The 15416-nt window shown below is 38.8% G+C and overlaps 2 protein-coding genes and 1 long non-coding RNA gene across 4 annotated transcripts in view; 2 read left to right on the forward strand and 1 right to left on the reverse strand.

The window, feature by feature from the left end:
• The window catches only part of LOC122073217 (phosphatidylinositol 4-kinase beta 1-like), a 28975-nt gene extending 23864 nt beyond the window's left edge, over positions 1-5111 (forward strand). The window contains exons 11-16 of the mRNA XM_042637756.1: positions 374-427; positions 1454-1597; positions 1807-1860; positions 1979-2053; positions 3892-3975; positions 4070-5111. Coding sequence (XP_042493690.1) covers positions 374-427; positions 1454-1597; positions 1807-1860; positions 1979-2053; positions 3892-3975; positions 4070-4171 — 513 coding nt within the window. The 3' untranslated portion in view covers positions 4172-5111. The remainder of the gene's footprint in view (positions 1-373; positions 428-1453; positions 1598-1806; positions 1861-1978; positions 2054-3891; positions 3976-4069) is intronic.
• Positions 5112-5859: 748 nt separating this feature from the next.
• LOC122073216 (CHD3-type chromatin-remodeling factor PICKLE-like) overlaps positions 5860-15416 on the reverse strand; it is a 48160-nt gene continuing 38603 nt past the window's right edge. For both annotated transcript variants that reach the window (XM_042637754.1, XM_042637755.1), the window contains exons 20-22: positions 7073-7193; positions 6821-6848; positions 5860-6720 (exon numbers count right to left, since the gene is read on the reverse strand). In XM_042637754.1, the coding sequence (XP_042493688.1) occupies positions 6104-6720; positions 6821-6848; positions 7073-7193 (766 nt within the window). In that variant the 3' untranslated portion in view covers positions 5860-6103. The remainder of the gene's footprint in view (positions 6721-6820; positions 6849-7072; positions 7194-15416) is intronic.
• On the forward strand, positions 10181-10680 carry LOC122073218. The gene is made up of 2 exons (XR_006138685.1): positions 10181-10381; positions 10461-10680. It is a non-coding gene; the product is annotated as an uncharacterized LOC122073218 (long non-coding RNA).

Below are 15416 nucleotides of genomic sequence, written 5' to 3' on the forward strand. Positions count from 1 at the left end.
GGGGGGGGGGCGCGTTTGCAAATTCATTGCGGCAAACGGGTCACATGAACAGCTGTGAAGTTAGATGTCATTTCTATTTTCTACAAAGAATATTGTTGTTGGTCCCTCCATAGTGGCTTCCTCAACATAGCATTTTGTGGCTCGTCTAATATTTGGTCTAGGTTTGATTCTAATATGTTTTATTCAGGAAGTGGGTTTTCTCCTTGTGCTGGAGTGTACTATTTATGGATGACCAATGCGATACATCTTAATTTTATCAGTTTGATTGCATTTTTATGGCTCCATGAGTCCAAACATGAATGTAGTTTTGATTGTTGGAGGATAGAAATTATTTTCCTTGTTTTGAAGAATTAAAATTTAATTTCTGTTGCAGAGGAATTTTGTTGAGAGTATGGCAGGATACTCTATATTGTGCTACCTTCTGCAGGTAAAGTTCACTATTTCTCTCTATCTCATGATGCATTGTTGTAAATTGTAATAACTACGGACATTTAACTACCTCATTACCTTCCTTATTATGATGTCACACTTAATCATGGATGAGAATATCCTTATTATGATGTCACACTCTATCATGGATGGGAATGTGAGATCTTCGTCATGATCAGAGCTATAGTCAGGTTCTTTTCTTTCAATATTCTGAAGGACCTTATGCCCATGCTCACTTATCTGAGACACTGAAAATTAGGACCCACTGACCTTATTTTGGGGGGCTGGACCTGCAGTATTTGGTTGATTTAGAACTTTGACTTGCATCACTCAGTAACAGTATGAGAAGCCATCAGTTGGGAGAATTTCTAACGGAGGAACTGTATGAGAAGATTCAGAACTTATTTTGTTATATGTAATGAAATACCTTTGAAATTGAAGATAACAGATTATAAATCAAATCAGTTACCAATCATGAAGCTTCCTTTTTGAATTCTGACTAAAATGTGGCTTAATAATAACGACTTTGAATCAAGATAGAAGACTAAAATGTAGAGTGCCAATGGCTCGACAGTTGACCCCTAACTACTATCTCGAATTCCAAAGTAGATGCAACTATTTAAACTCAACCAAAGCTTAAGCAGCGCGTTAAGGCGTTGAACACTACAAATTCAAATTAGGGGTGAAACACATAACTAATGGTCCATTACTTAACCCAAAACAATAAAAGAAAAGTACCGAAACCTTTACTAGTCTAATACAGTAAGTGTATGCTGCTCCTGCATCTTTTATATCTTGATGGATGCTTATCTATTTAAGACATGAAAAGTTCATTGACTTTATATTATTTGTAAGAGTTGTTATTTTGTGCTATGCCCTGTGATGTCTTATATTTCCATCGTATGCATTGTTTGTGGAACCAAGTTTTATGTCTTAAATAGAATAAAATTTTTGTGACCCTCCGGTCTGATGTGTTGATATATTTTACTTGTGCCTTTTCATCTATCCATTTCTGGTTGTCCAGGTGAAGGATCGGCACAATGGAAATCTCTTGATGGACGAGGAAGGTCACATTATACATATAGATTTTGGCTTTATGCTTTCTAATTCACCAGGGGGTGTAAACTTTGAGAGCGCACCATTTAAGTTAACTCGTGAACTTCTTGAGGTTATAATTACCTAATCCTGAGCTATATTTACCTCACTTCTTTTTTTTTTGTTGGGGGGGGGGGGGGGAAGATAAATCTGAGTATGTCACTTTTGCTGCCTATCAGTGAGTCATTGATGGTTTTACTGTAGTTGCTTTTGCAGTTGACTGAGTAGCTGTTCTGTATGTTTTTCATCATTGATTGGTTAAAAGGTTGTATTTTTGTCTAGGTGATGGATTCTGATGCTGAGGGAGTTCCAAGCGAGTTCTTTGACTATTTTAAAGTATTAGCACACCTGTTCTTTTATATTGTTTTAAATGTTTACATTGCACATATTTTTCTCTTGCTTTGTTATAATCATGGATAAATTTGAGATATGCTTTTTATTCGTATGCACTCAGGTTTTGTGCATTCAAGGTTTCCTTACATGCCGTAAGCATGCGGAGCGTATCATACTTCTGGTTGAAATGTTGCAGGTAATAAAAAATGTTTGAATTTCAGTGAGTTGTATTTTGCAATTTCCTTTGAATGGCTACTTATTCATATTAGATGAATTGAACCATTGTCTTGAAATACCCTTTTGAGGTATATTGAATTGGGTAGCTACAGATGGGGGTGGTAGGAGAGAGATGGGGTGGATCAATGTATGGTTATCCAATGTCAAATGATGGACCTTCAGAGAAATGCCTCAATTTTTTTGCTAGAGAGAATAAGGAACGAACATGGGAAAGAGGAGAGATTGCGAGAGAGAAAGAAGAGAGAGACGTGAGAGGGAGAGAAAGGGAGGTTGCAAAAATAGGTCAATTAGACCACCACGGCTCCTATTTATTCAATTGATTTAAAAATTAGGACATAAATACCTTTGAACATAAGTCATTACAGATAGAGACCATTGGTACAAAACTGCTCCTAGTATAAAAATGTCTCCAAAAAATTTAGATCGGGGGCTCCGCCGCTGTTGGGGAAAAGTGTACAGTACTTCCCCTGCTATAACACCAACACTGGCTACCACGGTACCACCTAATATGCCACCTATAAGGTGATCACAAAAGTCTATTTTTGGAATCCTCCTAATCCTGTGTCCATTTGGGCTAAGGATCTACATTGCAGTTTTTGCTTTTCCTCAATGGACAGAAATACCAACACCAAAAAATATCCATGCTGTATGGTGTTGTGAAAATGAAGGGGATATTTTATTAAATTAGCTGAAACATTCATGGAGTGTAGAAGTAAAGAAATTATTTTCCTGAAGGTGAGCAGGTTTGATACCCCTCCCATTTACATGTATTTGACTGCCTAACTTGGGTCAGAGGTCACGAGAGTTACATCCCCGGACTTGGACCTGCTAGGTCAAAGTATGACTAGACTTACTCTGTAGACAGAACCTCTTCATTTCTGATGTTTTTGAAATTCCGACAATATATTATTTATTCTTTGCTGAATCTAGGGACTTTCTATTAAGGTTGTTTTGAATGTATTGGTATGGGAAACATCCTTGCTGAAAACATACTTCGGTGATGTGAACCTGAAATGCCTGGGCAAGGGTAGGTAGCATATGTGGAATTTTGCTCTCTGTAGACAATCCCTCTGACAGGATGACTACGTAACTTAAGACATTTAACCCGGTTCAATGTAAATGGAAGTTAATTGTTGCTGACACCAAATTCATACGTTGAACTCTTGGATGCTCAATTTTATATATGTTCCTGCTTACTAATCATACTATGTGGTGTACAATCAAAATTTTACAAGCACTATATCTGTTATCTTTATGCATAATATCGAACTACGCTGCCTCGTTGCAAGCATCATACCTAGGAAGTCACTTGGTCGCCTAGTAATTACTGAGAACACCAAGCAAGCAACCAGTTTGATATGGCTCTATGAATCTTAACACAGGTTTTTAGGGGATCACCAAAGCATGCAATTGATCACATTCAACAACACCGATGGATTTTATTTATCAGGGAGATGGGGAGTCGGGGGACCCACTGATAACTTCTTGGAGTAAACATTTTTTCAAGAAGAAATACATGTCTACAGGAATTAGTTGCCTTGGGCTAATTAGCATTTGCAAATTAATATCTTGAAAAGGGATTGCAATTTTAACTGCCATGGACGGTTGGACCAATGACTAAACAAAACAGTAGCTGTAATGTGAGGTGTTACTAAGGTTGGATTACTTGTCAAATGAGTTGACATTCTTTGGATTGACTATGATTGATACTCTGTTCTGATTCATTTGTGGTGTGCAAAAGGTTCATATCCCTTCATTTGCACGGGCTCACTGTGCTCTTTAAAATGTTGGATTCAGGATTCTGACTTCCCATGCTTTAAAGGTGGTCCACGGACAATACAGAACCTAAGAAAGAGATTCCATCTAAGTTTAACGGAAGAGGTATGTTTCCTGTTTCTCCTATTTCTTTTTCGTCCAGGGAAGCATTTTTTATGTCGTGGTAAGATTCTCAGTTATATTTGTTGGTTGTAAACAGCAATGTGTGTCCTTGGTACTGTCCTTGATCAGTAGCAGTTTAGATGCATGGCGGACTCGGCAATATGATTACTATCAGCGGGTCTTAAATGGGATATTGTGAGGTTATAACTAAATGTTAATTGCCCTTGCACCATCCTCTACTTGAACAAGCCAGTCCAGTGGAGACTAAAGAATATTCGAATCAATGCTACATTGTGTACCGGGGTGCTGATGAGCTTTAAAGATGGCACATTGTGGGCTGGCCCAGAAGTTCCTTGATAGAGAGGATGTTAGTAGAACCATCAGTTTGTGGTCCGTTATTCTTGGGGGAGAAAGGTATAATTGTATCGATGGATAACCAGTTGGAAGTTTACGCGACCAGGAACTGTGGGGTTTTATCTTTTTGTTTCATGTGGTATGGAATTCAAGTAGGCTTTATGGTCTATTGGCCTGCTTGTGTTTGATATCTGGCAATTGAAAGGACATATACAGGCGTCACATCTGCTGTTTTTGGTGTTGGAGATGTACAGAAGGTGATTCCATTGGGGATTACGGGTTGAGACTAGAAATGGCTGTCTGTGAGGAGAAATTCGTGTTGGCTGTTGAACTTGGCAGGGTTTCAGATATTCTTTTACTTTCATAAAAATGTTGTTTACTGAAGAGTCCAAGCTGGCAGAGGGATCTAAGCAATGAGATTGTTGCGAAGATTGTACGTCAGTCTTTTCTTTGACGTGGATTGATTCTTTGGCTGTACATGGAGATTCTGAGAACGGAAGTTGGCCAACCTTTTCTTTCGGCACAACAGTCGTTAATGGAAAATTGATTACCTTTATAAGATTCAATACAATCAGCAGGAAAATTTTCTGTATTCGTCTGAAGATGATTGGAAATGGCCTGGAGTCTGGTGTATAATATTTTTGTTTTGGTTTATTGTACAAGGTATTTTGTTCATTTGTCATTCATGTACGAGTTATTAGAGTAGCTTGATTGTTCCGACATGGGGATGGAAAAAAGGTACAGAATAAGAAAACAACATTGCAATACGTCATGTTGGCCCTTCTTAAATTTGTAACATATATCTTACCGTAAGTTTTTTCCTATCGAGCGCATGCATTGGCAATAACACCATTCACGATATCTGTAATGAAATGTATTGCATTGATAGATTAGGGTGTTTATGTGGTGGTCAAAGTTTTCTTATAGATAATAAAATATTTTGGCAGTGAGATTGAAGTCCAGTAGAGTTAAGAGCATCAGTTAATTTAACCATCTGTCTCAGAGGAGAGATTTTGAGTTTAGATTATCAATGCCCTGTTTGATGGTTTTCCTATGGCACCTGCAGTTCTGATAATTTGTTATTTAAAGTTTCCCTGCATACTGTCAATTAAGTGATATTTATTAAGAGGTGATTGGATGTAAACCTTCTTTGCATGTTACAGTTTCCTTAACCATGGGATTAAGATGCCCTTTCACTCGTTCTGTATCAACCTGCATCAGGGAATTTTTCTGTCCATGTGAAGGGCTGACCTAGCCAATCCAAACCACTGAATGTATAGAAGAGCCTCCATTGCACACGAAATTTTTATGGTGAAACATTCATGTGACCAAACTTGTACTGCATTCTTATTTCCAATTAATTACTCTATTGTCAATGGAAAAGTTAAAATAGGGAAGAGTTAACCATACTAATTTTTATTTTCCATGGAACAGTTAACCATTGATGATACATCAGGAGCTCCATTCAACCTGCAACTTAAAGATCATCAACCAGATCCTAAGACACCCACACACACACAAACGACAGACAAGTCGGACTCAAGATTTACAGTTACTTCCCAATTAATGCTTCTCAAATCTCATCTGAACTAGAGTCCAGTGGCTAACTGTACACAATACAGATGTGGTTGAGCATAGAAAATTAGCATTTTACCATGTGGTAAGATGAGATCACAATATTAGACAAAACAAGAATTATAAAATGCACGAGTTTTCTTCACCAAATAACAAAACAAAACACAAGAAGATTTACAAAATGCACGAGTTCTATTGCTCATCAACGTAAAAGTTCTTCTGAGTCTTCAGGATCGGACTCGTCATCGCTAGGACTGTTGCTAGAGCTCTCGGGTAAGTACATATCATCACCATCTGATGCATCCTCACTGTCATACTTCACCACAGCCTTCGGTCTCTTCCCCCTGCCAAGATTTTCACATTTTGGTATATCACCAGCAGGCTCAAGAATTTCTTGCCATTCATTGACTTTTGGGGTTGAAGACGGCTCCTCCCTCTCAGCGGCAGACACGAAACTCTCAATGGCACCCAGATAGCCATTTTCTTCTGGACAGGATTTCTCATCAGGTTTTGGATCAAATTTAACGAGTGTTTCTATGGCAGCATCGTCATAGCAGATCAATGTTCTTTTTATACTTCTCTTACTGAGAATCTTCTGAGCTCCATGAAGCAGAACTGAATGCAAGTCAGCCACATTTAGCTTGCTGCTAGGGTTCATAACAAGATGCTCAATGGCTAACTTCTGCCTTGACTTCAGCAATATTTTCTCCTCCACAGAGCATTTGGTGATTAGCTGATAAACCACCACAGGGCGTGCCTGCCCAATCCTGTGAACTCTTGACTGTGCCTGCAAATCCATAAATGGGTTGAAGTCTGGATCTGTCAAAGAAAGAATGAGAGATGGGTTAAAAAACTATAATAACAATATGTTCCAACAGTGAAATGAGAGACAGGAAGACAAAATTGTAGCATGACATACCATATATGATGACTCTATCAGCACTTGGCTGTCACAACAAAGATACGACTTCATCAGTCAACAAATGTAATTAGCACATGGGGTGCCATATGGATATATCTTGGCACATACCATATATTTTGTGCATGGATAATTAAACAACACAACCAACAAGTATTAATTCACAAGGCATGTTCTTATGTTTCAAGCAATTACATCCGTATAAGTGTCATGAAATTCTACGCCAATGAACAACTTGTAAATTAGCCATACCAGGTCAATTCCAAGACCACCCGCACGGGTTGAAAAAAGAAAAATGAAGATGGAACTGTCTGTCTTGTTGAATTCCTTAACTTGTTCTTGCCTTAAAGAAGAGGAAGTCTTTCCATCAATGCTGCAAACAAAAAGAAAATGCAAGCACAAAAGCAGAGCAAATTTCAATTCATCAGATACATATGAAAGCAATAAGAACATGAGACCAATGAGATCAGAGTAATTCAAATTTCCTTCTACACAAAAAGAGGGCAGACCTCAGAGCAACGATAAGGTTGCTCCATTGTGTGGTAGTGGCTTCGAGTTGGGAGGCCTCGTGCACCGTGGACCATAGTTGTCAAGGCGTTGCCTAGCGTCCAAGCGGTTTTTTAGGGCCAGGGCGAGGGACGCCATTGCTGAAGTATAAAAGGCGGTCGCCTTTGGTATCAAGGCGTCGCCTTGGTCGCCTTGGACGACTTGTTATAAAAGGCGACCGCCTTGGTGTTTTTTTTTTAACTTTCACTTAATTATTTGTTTTTTATATTCTAATTCTTAATTTTTCATTTGATGAAGTATAGGTTTTTAAATGGTGTGAGATGCATGGAATCATTTTACTCCTCAAGTGAAAAAAAAAAGGTTTGGTGGTGGGGGGAAATATAACATGAAAGGTTTTTTTTAAAACCCTCCATGTTTCTCTGGTTCTCTCTACCGGCCGGTGAACTCTCTGCGACTCTGCCATTACAAATTTACAATCGTCGGAGAACCTTGGATTCAACCGACCGATTGAATACAACTCTGCGACTCTCTCTTCAACTTCCTCTGCCATTACAAAGAAAAAGGTATGTTTGTAATTTTTTTTTTCCCTCCCTGCTACTTCGTCTTCGAGCTACAATTTTTTTTTTCCCTCTTCTTCCTCTTCTTCTTCTTCTACGAAACTTTTTTTTTTCTTCTTCTTCTACGAATCTTTTTTTCTTCTTCTTCTTCCTCTGCATCTTCTTTGTCTACGGAATTTTTTTTTCTTCTTCTTCCTCTGCTTCTTCTTCGACTACGTCTTTTTTTTTTCTTCTTCTTCTTCTTCCTCCCTTCTTCCTCTGCTTCTTCTTCGTCTGCATCTGGTTTTTTTTTTCCCCTCTGTTGTTCTCAAATGTTGTTATTTATGTGATAACCATGCTTTTTATGTACAAAACATTTTGCCCTGCAAGTATATAGACTGTAATAGTGTAATCTGTGATTCTGTATTATGAATTTATGATTGCATGATTATTATTGTTGTGCATTAGTGCATTAGTGCATTAGTGCATTAGTGAATTAGTTATTATTTTTTAGATTGTAAAGTGCATTGTACATTGATATGTTTTTTCTTATTTTTTGTTACTTAGTTTCTCTTGTTGTTGTTTCTTATGTTTATGTAGTGCTGTAGTTTATTCAAATAGATATGGCTACTAGTGGTAGTGGCGGGCCATCTGCTAGTACTGGCGCATCAACATATGATCCAAGCAAAGATCCAACTAGGAAGGTCAAATCAAAAGACCCCGGGTGGAAGTATGGATATTGGCCAGATCTTAATGATAAGAACTTAGTGCGATGTACACTTTGTGGAAAAGATGCCAAAGGAGGAATCAAAAGGCTTAAGCAACATTTAATTGGTGGGTATGGAGATATATCAAAGTGCCCAAAGACAACTGCAGCAATCGCTAGAGAGATGCATGAAGCTATCATGCGAAATCAGAAGAGGAAGCCTGATGTATTTGATGAGGATTATTCTGTTGGTCATCAGGAGGGAGATGATTTGCCTGAAGAGATAGAAAGTGGAGGGCAACTCCAGTCTGGTGTACCAAGGCCCCCAACTATAGACTCCTCAATGACGAACCTTGTACCAAGTTCTGGGACATCTTCCAAAAGGAATAAAGTTAATGTTAATACACAAATGGCAGTAAAGGGTCCGATAGATTCTTATCTTAGACGGACTCCTGAAGAAATAGTTGGTGAGAGGAGGTCTAAAGGTTCTACCCAGACAACAATACAAAGCAGCTTAAGATCAAATGCAGACAGAAAGAAAACTAATGCATATGTTGCAAAATGGTTTTATGAAGCTGGCATCCCATTCAATACTGTCAAGTTAAGGAGCTTTGAGGAAATGGTTGAAGCCATTGCACAGTTTGGGTCAGGATATAAGCCCCCTTCTTACCATGAGTTGAGAGTGCCCTTGCTACAGGATGAAAAAGCTCAAATTGACTGTATCAAGAAGAAATATGAAGATTATTGGAAAAGGCACGGGTGCACTCTTATGTCTGATGGGTGGACTGACAAGAGAGGTAGACAGTTGATTAATTTCCTTGTCAATTGTCCATTGGGACTTATTTTATGGGCTCTGTAGATGTATCTAGTGAGTCTCAATATGCAGCCATGTTATTTCAGCTGCTTGACAGTAAAATTGAAGAAATTGGGGAGGATAATGTGGTACAAGTAGTTACAAACAATGCAGCTAATTATGTTGCAGCTGGTAGAATGTTGATGGAAAAACGGAGTAAGCTTTATTGGACTCCTTGTGCAGCTTATTGTTTGGACCTCATGTTAGAGGACATTGGCAAGTTGAAAGCTTATAAAACAACAATAGAGAGGGCAAAAACAATGACAAGTTTTATCTATAGACATTACAAACTTGTTGATGCTTGGAGGAAAAAGACAAATGGAATAGATCTGGTGAGGTCTGGAGTTACAAGATTTGCTACCTCATTCTTGACACTACAAAGTTTGTACAAGAACAAGGATGCCTTGAAGCAATTATTTGTATCTGATGATTGGAATAGTTCTAAGTTGTCCAAGACAGAGGCAGGTAAGAAAGTACTTGAGACAATACTTGCACAAACATTCTGGAACAGTGTACTAGATTGCGAGCATCCCAACCAATTTTAGTTGTCTTGAGGTTAGTAGATGGTGATGAGAGGCCTGCATTGCCTGAAGTTTATTTGGCAATGGAAATAGCAAAAAAAAAGATAAAAGTAAATTTTGCCAACAAAGAACGGTCATGGAAGAAGGTGTTAGCAATTATTGATGATCGTTGGGAGGTCCAAATGGATCGACCTTTATATGCTGCTGCCTTTTACCTAAATGCTAACAAATATTTTGACTACATCAATGATGCCCCTTTTGAAGAATCATGTAAAATACAAGATGCATTCATGTCAGTTATTGAAAGAATGGTGCCCGACTTAACTGTGCAAGACAAGATCATACGTGAGTCTCAATTGTACAGAAAATGTGAAGGTAGCTTTTCAAGGAGTTTGGCTTTTAAACAACGGATAGTCGGTGAAGGAGCATTGGATCCTAGTAAGTACTAAGTATTTTTTTTTTTTAATTTTAATAAGTATTTAACAATATGTGTATCTAATTTTTTCCTTATATATAGTCTCTTGGTGGCAAACACATGGATCTTCGGCCCCTACGCTTCAACAATATGCAATACGCATATTAGGCCTTTGTTGCTCCGCTTCCGGTTGTGAGCGCAATTGGAGCACATTTGATTTTGTACGTATGATCTTGTATATTAGTTTGTAATTATATTTTTTACATTTATTTCTTGACTTAAATAAAGAGTATTTATGGATTCAGATTCACACCAAGAAGAGGAATAGACTAGAACATCAGCGCTTGAATGATCTAGTCTATATCCAATACAATCGTCGGCTTCATTCAAGGTTCCAAGAAAGAATGGAAAAAGGCAGCAATTGTGATCCATTAATTCTTGATGAAATGAATTGGAGTAGTGAATGGATAACAGGGGATCAAGAAGATGGAGATTTAGTCCATCCTGGAGACGACCTCACATGGGGAGATGTTGATAGAGCAGTTGGTGCATCTACATCGGTGGGGGGTCGTAATTTACCTAGGAGGGCTCAAGGATCAACAAGTGCAGCCAATATTTGCTACACACATCGTGGTAGGGGAAGGGCCACTATTGAGGAATCATCAGATGATGAAGTTGAAGAAGAGGTCCACGATGTGGTGCGTGATGATGAAGATATTGAAGAAGACTTTGGTGATGGGCCAACTGATTCTATGAATCAACAACAACAGGAGGGAGAAGAATTAGATGTTGATTTGTTAGCTTGATTATGGTTAAACAAGAACAAAGTTTAGCTTGATGGTTTATTTTGTTGTTTTAAAATTTATACTTTAAAGCTTACTAAAGTTTAGCATTTTGGTTTATTTTTATGTTTCTCAATTTCCATTAGGTGTTTTAATTCTCCCCAGGTAGGATTGGAACCCATAGCCTATCACCTATCATGAGTCATGACTCATATATTAAGGAACAAGGTTTCTCTTGTTGCTTAGTGTTTTAGTATCACTAACTTATATGTATTGATTGACAGGGGGTTAACATTAAAATATCATGGTTCATGGACTCATGGTCTATGATGGACTTTGTGGATCTCGTTTTGGGCATCATAGAGGTAAGTATATCTAACTACATACTTAAATAGTTAAATATTATATTATTTATAATATTTCATTAGGAATTATATGTTGTTATGCACTTATGCCTTTTGTTTTATTTATAGCTTTTTTTTTATAAATAATTTTTTTATTTTTTGTTGTGTTTTCTCATGTTAGAAAATATATCACTTTGCAATTTGCATTGATATGAATTTCATGTTGAATGTTGATTCTTGTCTCTTGATGTTGCTTAAAGTATGTACTTTTTTCCCTTGATGTTGCTTAAAGTCGTGCTTCTTGTATTTTGATATAACTTAAAGGCTTGATTTTTTACAAGCAATTTAAAATTAAGTATATCATTGTTATACAGTTATATTAGATATTATAGATATATTAAAAAAATAGTAACGTCTTTTTTGGAGCCATATTCGCCGTAAGGCGGGCGCCTTCTCGCCTAAGCGCTTAGACAACCCTCCAGCGCCTTGGTTCGCCTTGGCGCCGTGACAACTATGCCGTGGACAACCGTTTACAAAGAGTGGTAACAATCTCTTTCAAACAAACTAATTCAATCCATTACTCAAATTGCGGTTGAGTTGCACTATTGCAACATGTTGGTCGCAAGTTTGAAACTTGGAAACAGCCTCTTCTGCGAAGCAGGGGTAAGGTTGAGTACATTTGCCCCTCCTAGACCCTGCAATAGCGGGAGCCTTCTGGATTGGGTTGCTTTTATTTATTTATTTTTAATTCAAATTGTGGTTGAGGATTAGCCTCTTGCATGTATTGATAAATAGAAAGAAAGAAAATAAAAAGCACAAAATAGAAGTCTAACTAATCTAAACTTCCATCCCATTTGACTCAAGCAGTTAAATAATAAAAGAACTATCAACACCTCCAAGCCATTGACTAAAAAAGGAGTCCTAATTGACTCAAAGACTTGATAAAAAAAAAATAATAATAAATAAAGACCAACTAAAAAACAGTCGTAGATTTAAAAGGAAGGACTCCTAAAGTGAACAAGTTCTAACAGGTGACTTTATCAGAGGAGACTGGCCATGATGGTGCCTCCCTCCCTATGTGTGTCCATGGGCAAAGACAATGCAAGTTAGCTGACCACTTGATGGGGACATCATACAGTCGAAGGAAGAAGAAGACCCAACCTTCTTTGTGGTTGGAGGATTAGAAGAAGGAAGAAGAAGAAAGGAAGGCTCGATCCAGCCTGTCCAGCGCTGGATTGAGTCCTCTCCTTCCAAATTTTGCCAAGATTGTGTGGCCCCCACCAAATCTGATAGTTTAGTAGTTTTATTTTCTAGGATTTTATTTATTTGAGTCTTTAAATTAATTAGGAAACTAAGTAATTATCCTATTGTTTTCATGAAATAACATTCCTAGAATAATCTTTTCTTTTCAGTAATTAGTCTCTTATTTATGTAAGGCCATTGGCCACGATAGAATTAATGGATGATAATTGAAAAAAAGCCAAGGAGCAAACCCCCCCCCACCCCTCTCACGATTCCCTCTTTCAATCTCGTCTTTCTCACTCTCTTTCTCGCCTTTTCTTTCTTTATTCTCTCTCGGTTCTCTCCTCCCTTACCTCCCTCCCTCTCTCACTTTTATATCTTTCCTCACTGGAACTATTGCTGGATTATTGACTTGAACTGCTACTGTATACTGTTATTGTTGTTGCTTACTGTCCACTGCTGCCGGCCAACATCTGCTGTTGCTACTACTTTTTGATGTTGAACTGTTGTTGTTGCCTTTGATGCTGAACTGCTACTGATTTTCTCTTCAATATTGGGCTGTTGTTATCCTTTACGACAAGGACTGGGCTGCTACTGATCTCTTTTCAACGATCGGACTGTTGTTGGACACCATCTTCAAATCTGGGTTCTCTTCCTTTATTCTCAGACCTGGGCAGCAGATAAGTATAGAATAAACCATCCCATCCCCTCCATTATCCCCTCATTATTTACTCTGTTACTTTCATTAAAACCCACCCCCCTTTTAGCCATTGTCTAACCTTTTATTTACCACACTATTTACCTTAAGTATTACTGGTCTTCTTATTACTAGTACAACTGATTTTAGAACATATAGCATGGGGTTTCTATCTATTTTTGATGCTTAATAAACTAGTGCTGTAACCTAATTTTGATTGCTGCCATATTCCCTACCCCATATTTCCCCTTGAAGTTTGAGTGAGTTTATGTGTTTTTCTTCCTAGATTATTATTGCTCTTTGCTACTTTGTTTATTAGACTCATTCTATTTTGCATGTTAAATCTTGTTTGCTAAGTTTCTTTTGTCTTGCCTACCCAAGTCCCTTGAGTTAACCCTACCTTGTTAGTTAATCTTGTAGGAAACCTAGTCACCTAGGAACCCCCTACATCATCTTGGTATCAGAGCATGGTTTTGTCTAGGTTTAGGGTAATTAGGTACTGCTGCCCCTTGTTTACATGTCTTACCTTTTGGGGTCTAGTCTCTATCGCAATCTGTCCATAGTCGAGTCTAAGCTAAGAGAGCATTGCCATAGATCAGAGGACATCCTTTTTTTCCTTAAGTTGGCGGGACCAAATAGCATTGGACGCTATTCCCTCCAAGAACACATACTTGAGAGGGAGATTTCTGACCTCAAGATTGAAAGAGCTAACTACCTGTCTCAATTGGAGATTCTGAGTAGACCTTAAGTCTTTGGTGGTAACCGTACCTTGGCTGCCCATCTCCTTATGTTCACTCGTAGTGGTAGAGAATATCAGGACATGTCTGACCCTCCAAGCACCTCCACCCAATCTGAGCAATTGGCTGAATTCATGAAAGCCGTCCAAGCCATACAGGAAACACAAGCTGCCCATCTCCAAGCCCTTACCGATAAGTTGGCTGCCCTCGAGACAAGTGCCCAAAACCCTGATGGACGGCAAGGCCGTAACACAATAGGTATTGAACCTAAGGGCAAAGGCCCTAACCCTGAGGAAGTAAACGAGAATAACCAGACTAATGGTTATGACCAGATAGGGGATAACTTCCAGGACCTAGGGCGTGGTAGGGATCGGGGTAGGGGTCGAGGCCCACCGCCAAGACGCGAAGCCCAATATAGAGATGATGAGGGTTATGAGCATCCTGATAGGGGCTTTGATATCAGACGGATGATTAAGGTAGATGCCCCTACCTACGATGGTCAGATTGATGCTAGAATCCTTATAGATTGGATCAAGCAGATGGATAGGTACTTCGATTTCTACGATATGCCAGAGGAAGTCCACTACCGATTTACTAAAGTCAAGCTTATTGGAGCTGCCCAGGACTTCTAGACAGACCTAGAGTACCAAGAGGACCACCTAGGACTTGAGCCAATCACTACCTGGGTAGAGATGTAAGAGCGGCTCAAGAGGGAATTTTGTCCTATCACTTATAGGCTCCAGTTGTTGAATGAAATGAATACCCTGAAGCAAGGAAAGTTGACTATAACCGAATACATGAGCAAGTTTAATGACTTGAAAATTAGAAGCCGTATTCAGGAGGATGTTGAGCAGACACTATCTAAATTCCTTACCGGACTCAACACCGAAATTCAGTCTCGTATGGCACCCCACCTGGTGCGAGACGTTCCACAGGCCTTCAGGATAGCCCTTGAGGTGGAATCCTCCATGAGAACTTATTCTTAGAGGAAGAGCTTCCAAGCTAGGGAGTCCCAATTTAGAAAACCACCCCAAAGCTCAACTGGATTCCCAAAACCCACTGCTACACCACAACGTCAATTTGACAACAAGGGTAAAGGAATTTTGGGAGAAGCACCCAAGAGTAGTGGGCAACAATAGTGCTTCAAGTGTCACGAGTTTGGTCACTTCTCCAGATTGTCCCAATAGGAATCTTTATGTCGGAGAGCAGACCCCTAAAGGAGGTGACCAAGAGGGTTTTCAGGACCATGAGTATGA

The sequence above is a fragment of the Macadamia integrifolia genome, chromosome 3 (assembly GCF_013358625.1).
Source record: "Macadamia integrifolia cultivar HAES 741 chromosome 3, SCU_Mint_v3, whole genome shotgun sequence".
In the NCBI taxonomy this organism is placed as follows: domain Eukaryota; kingdom Viridiplantae; phylum Streptophyta; class Magnoliopsida; order Proteales; family Proteaceae; genus Macadamia; species Macadamia integrifolia.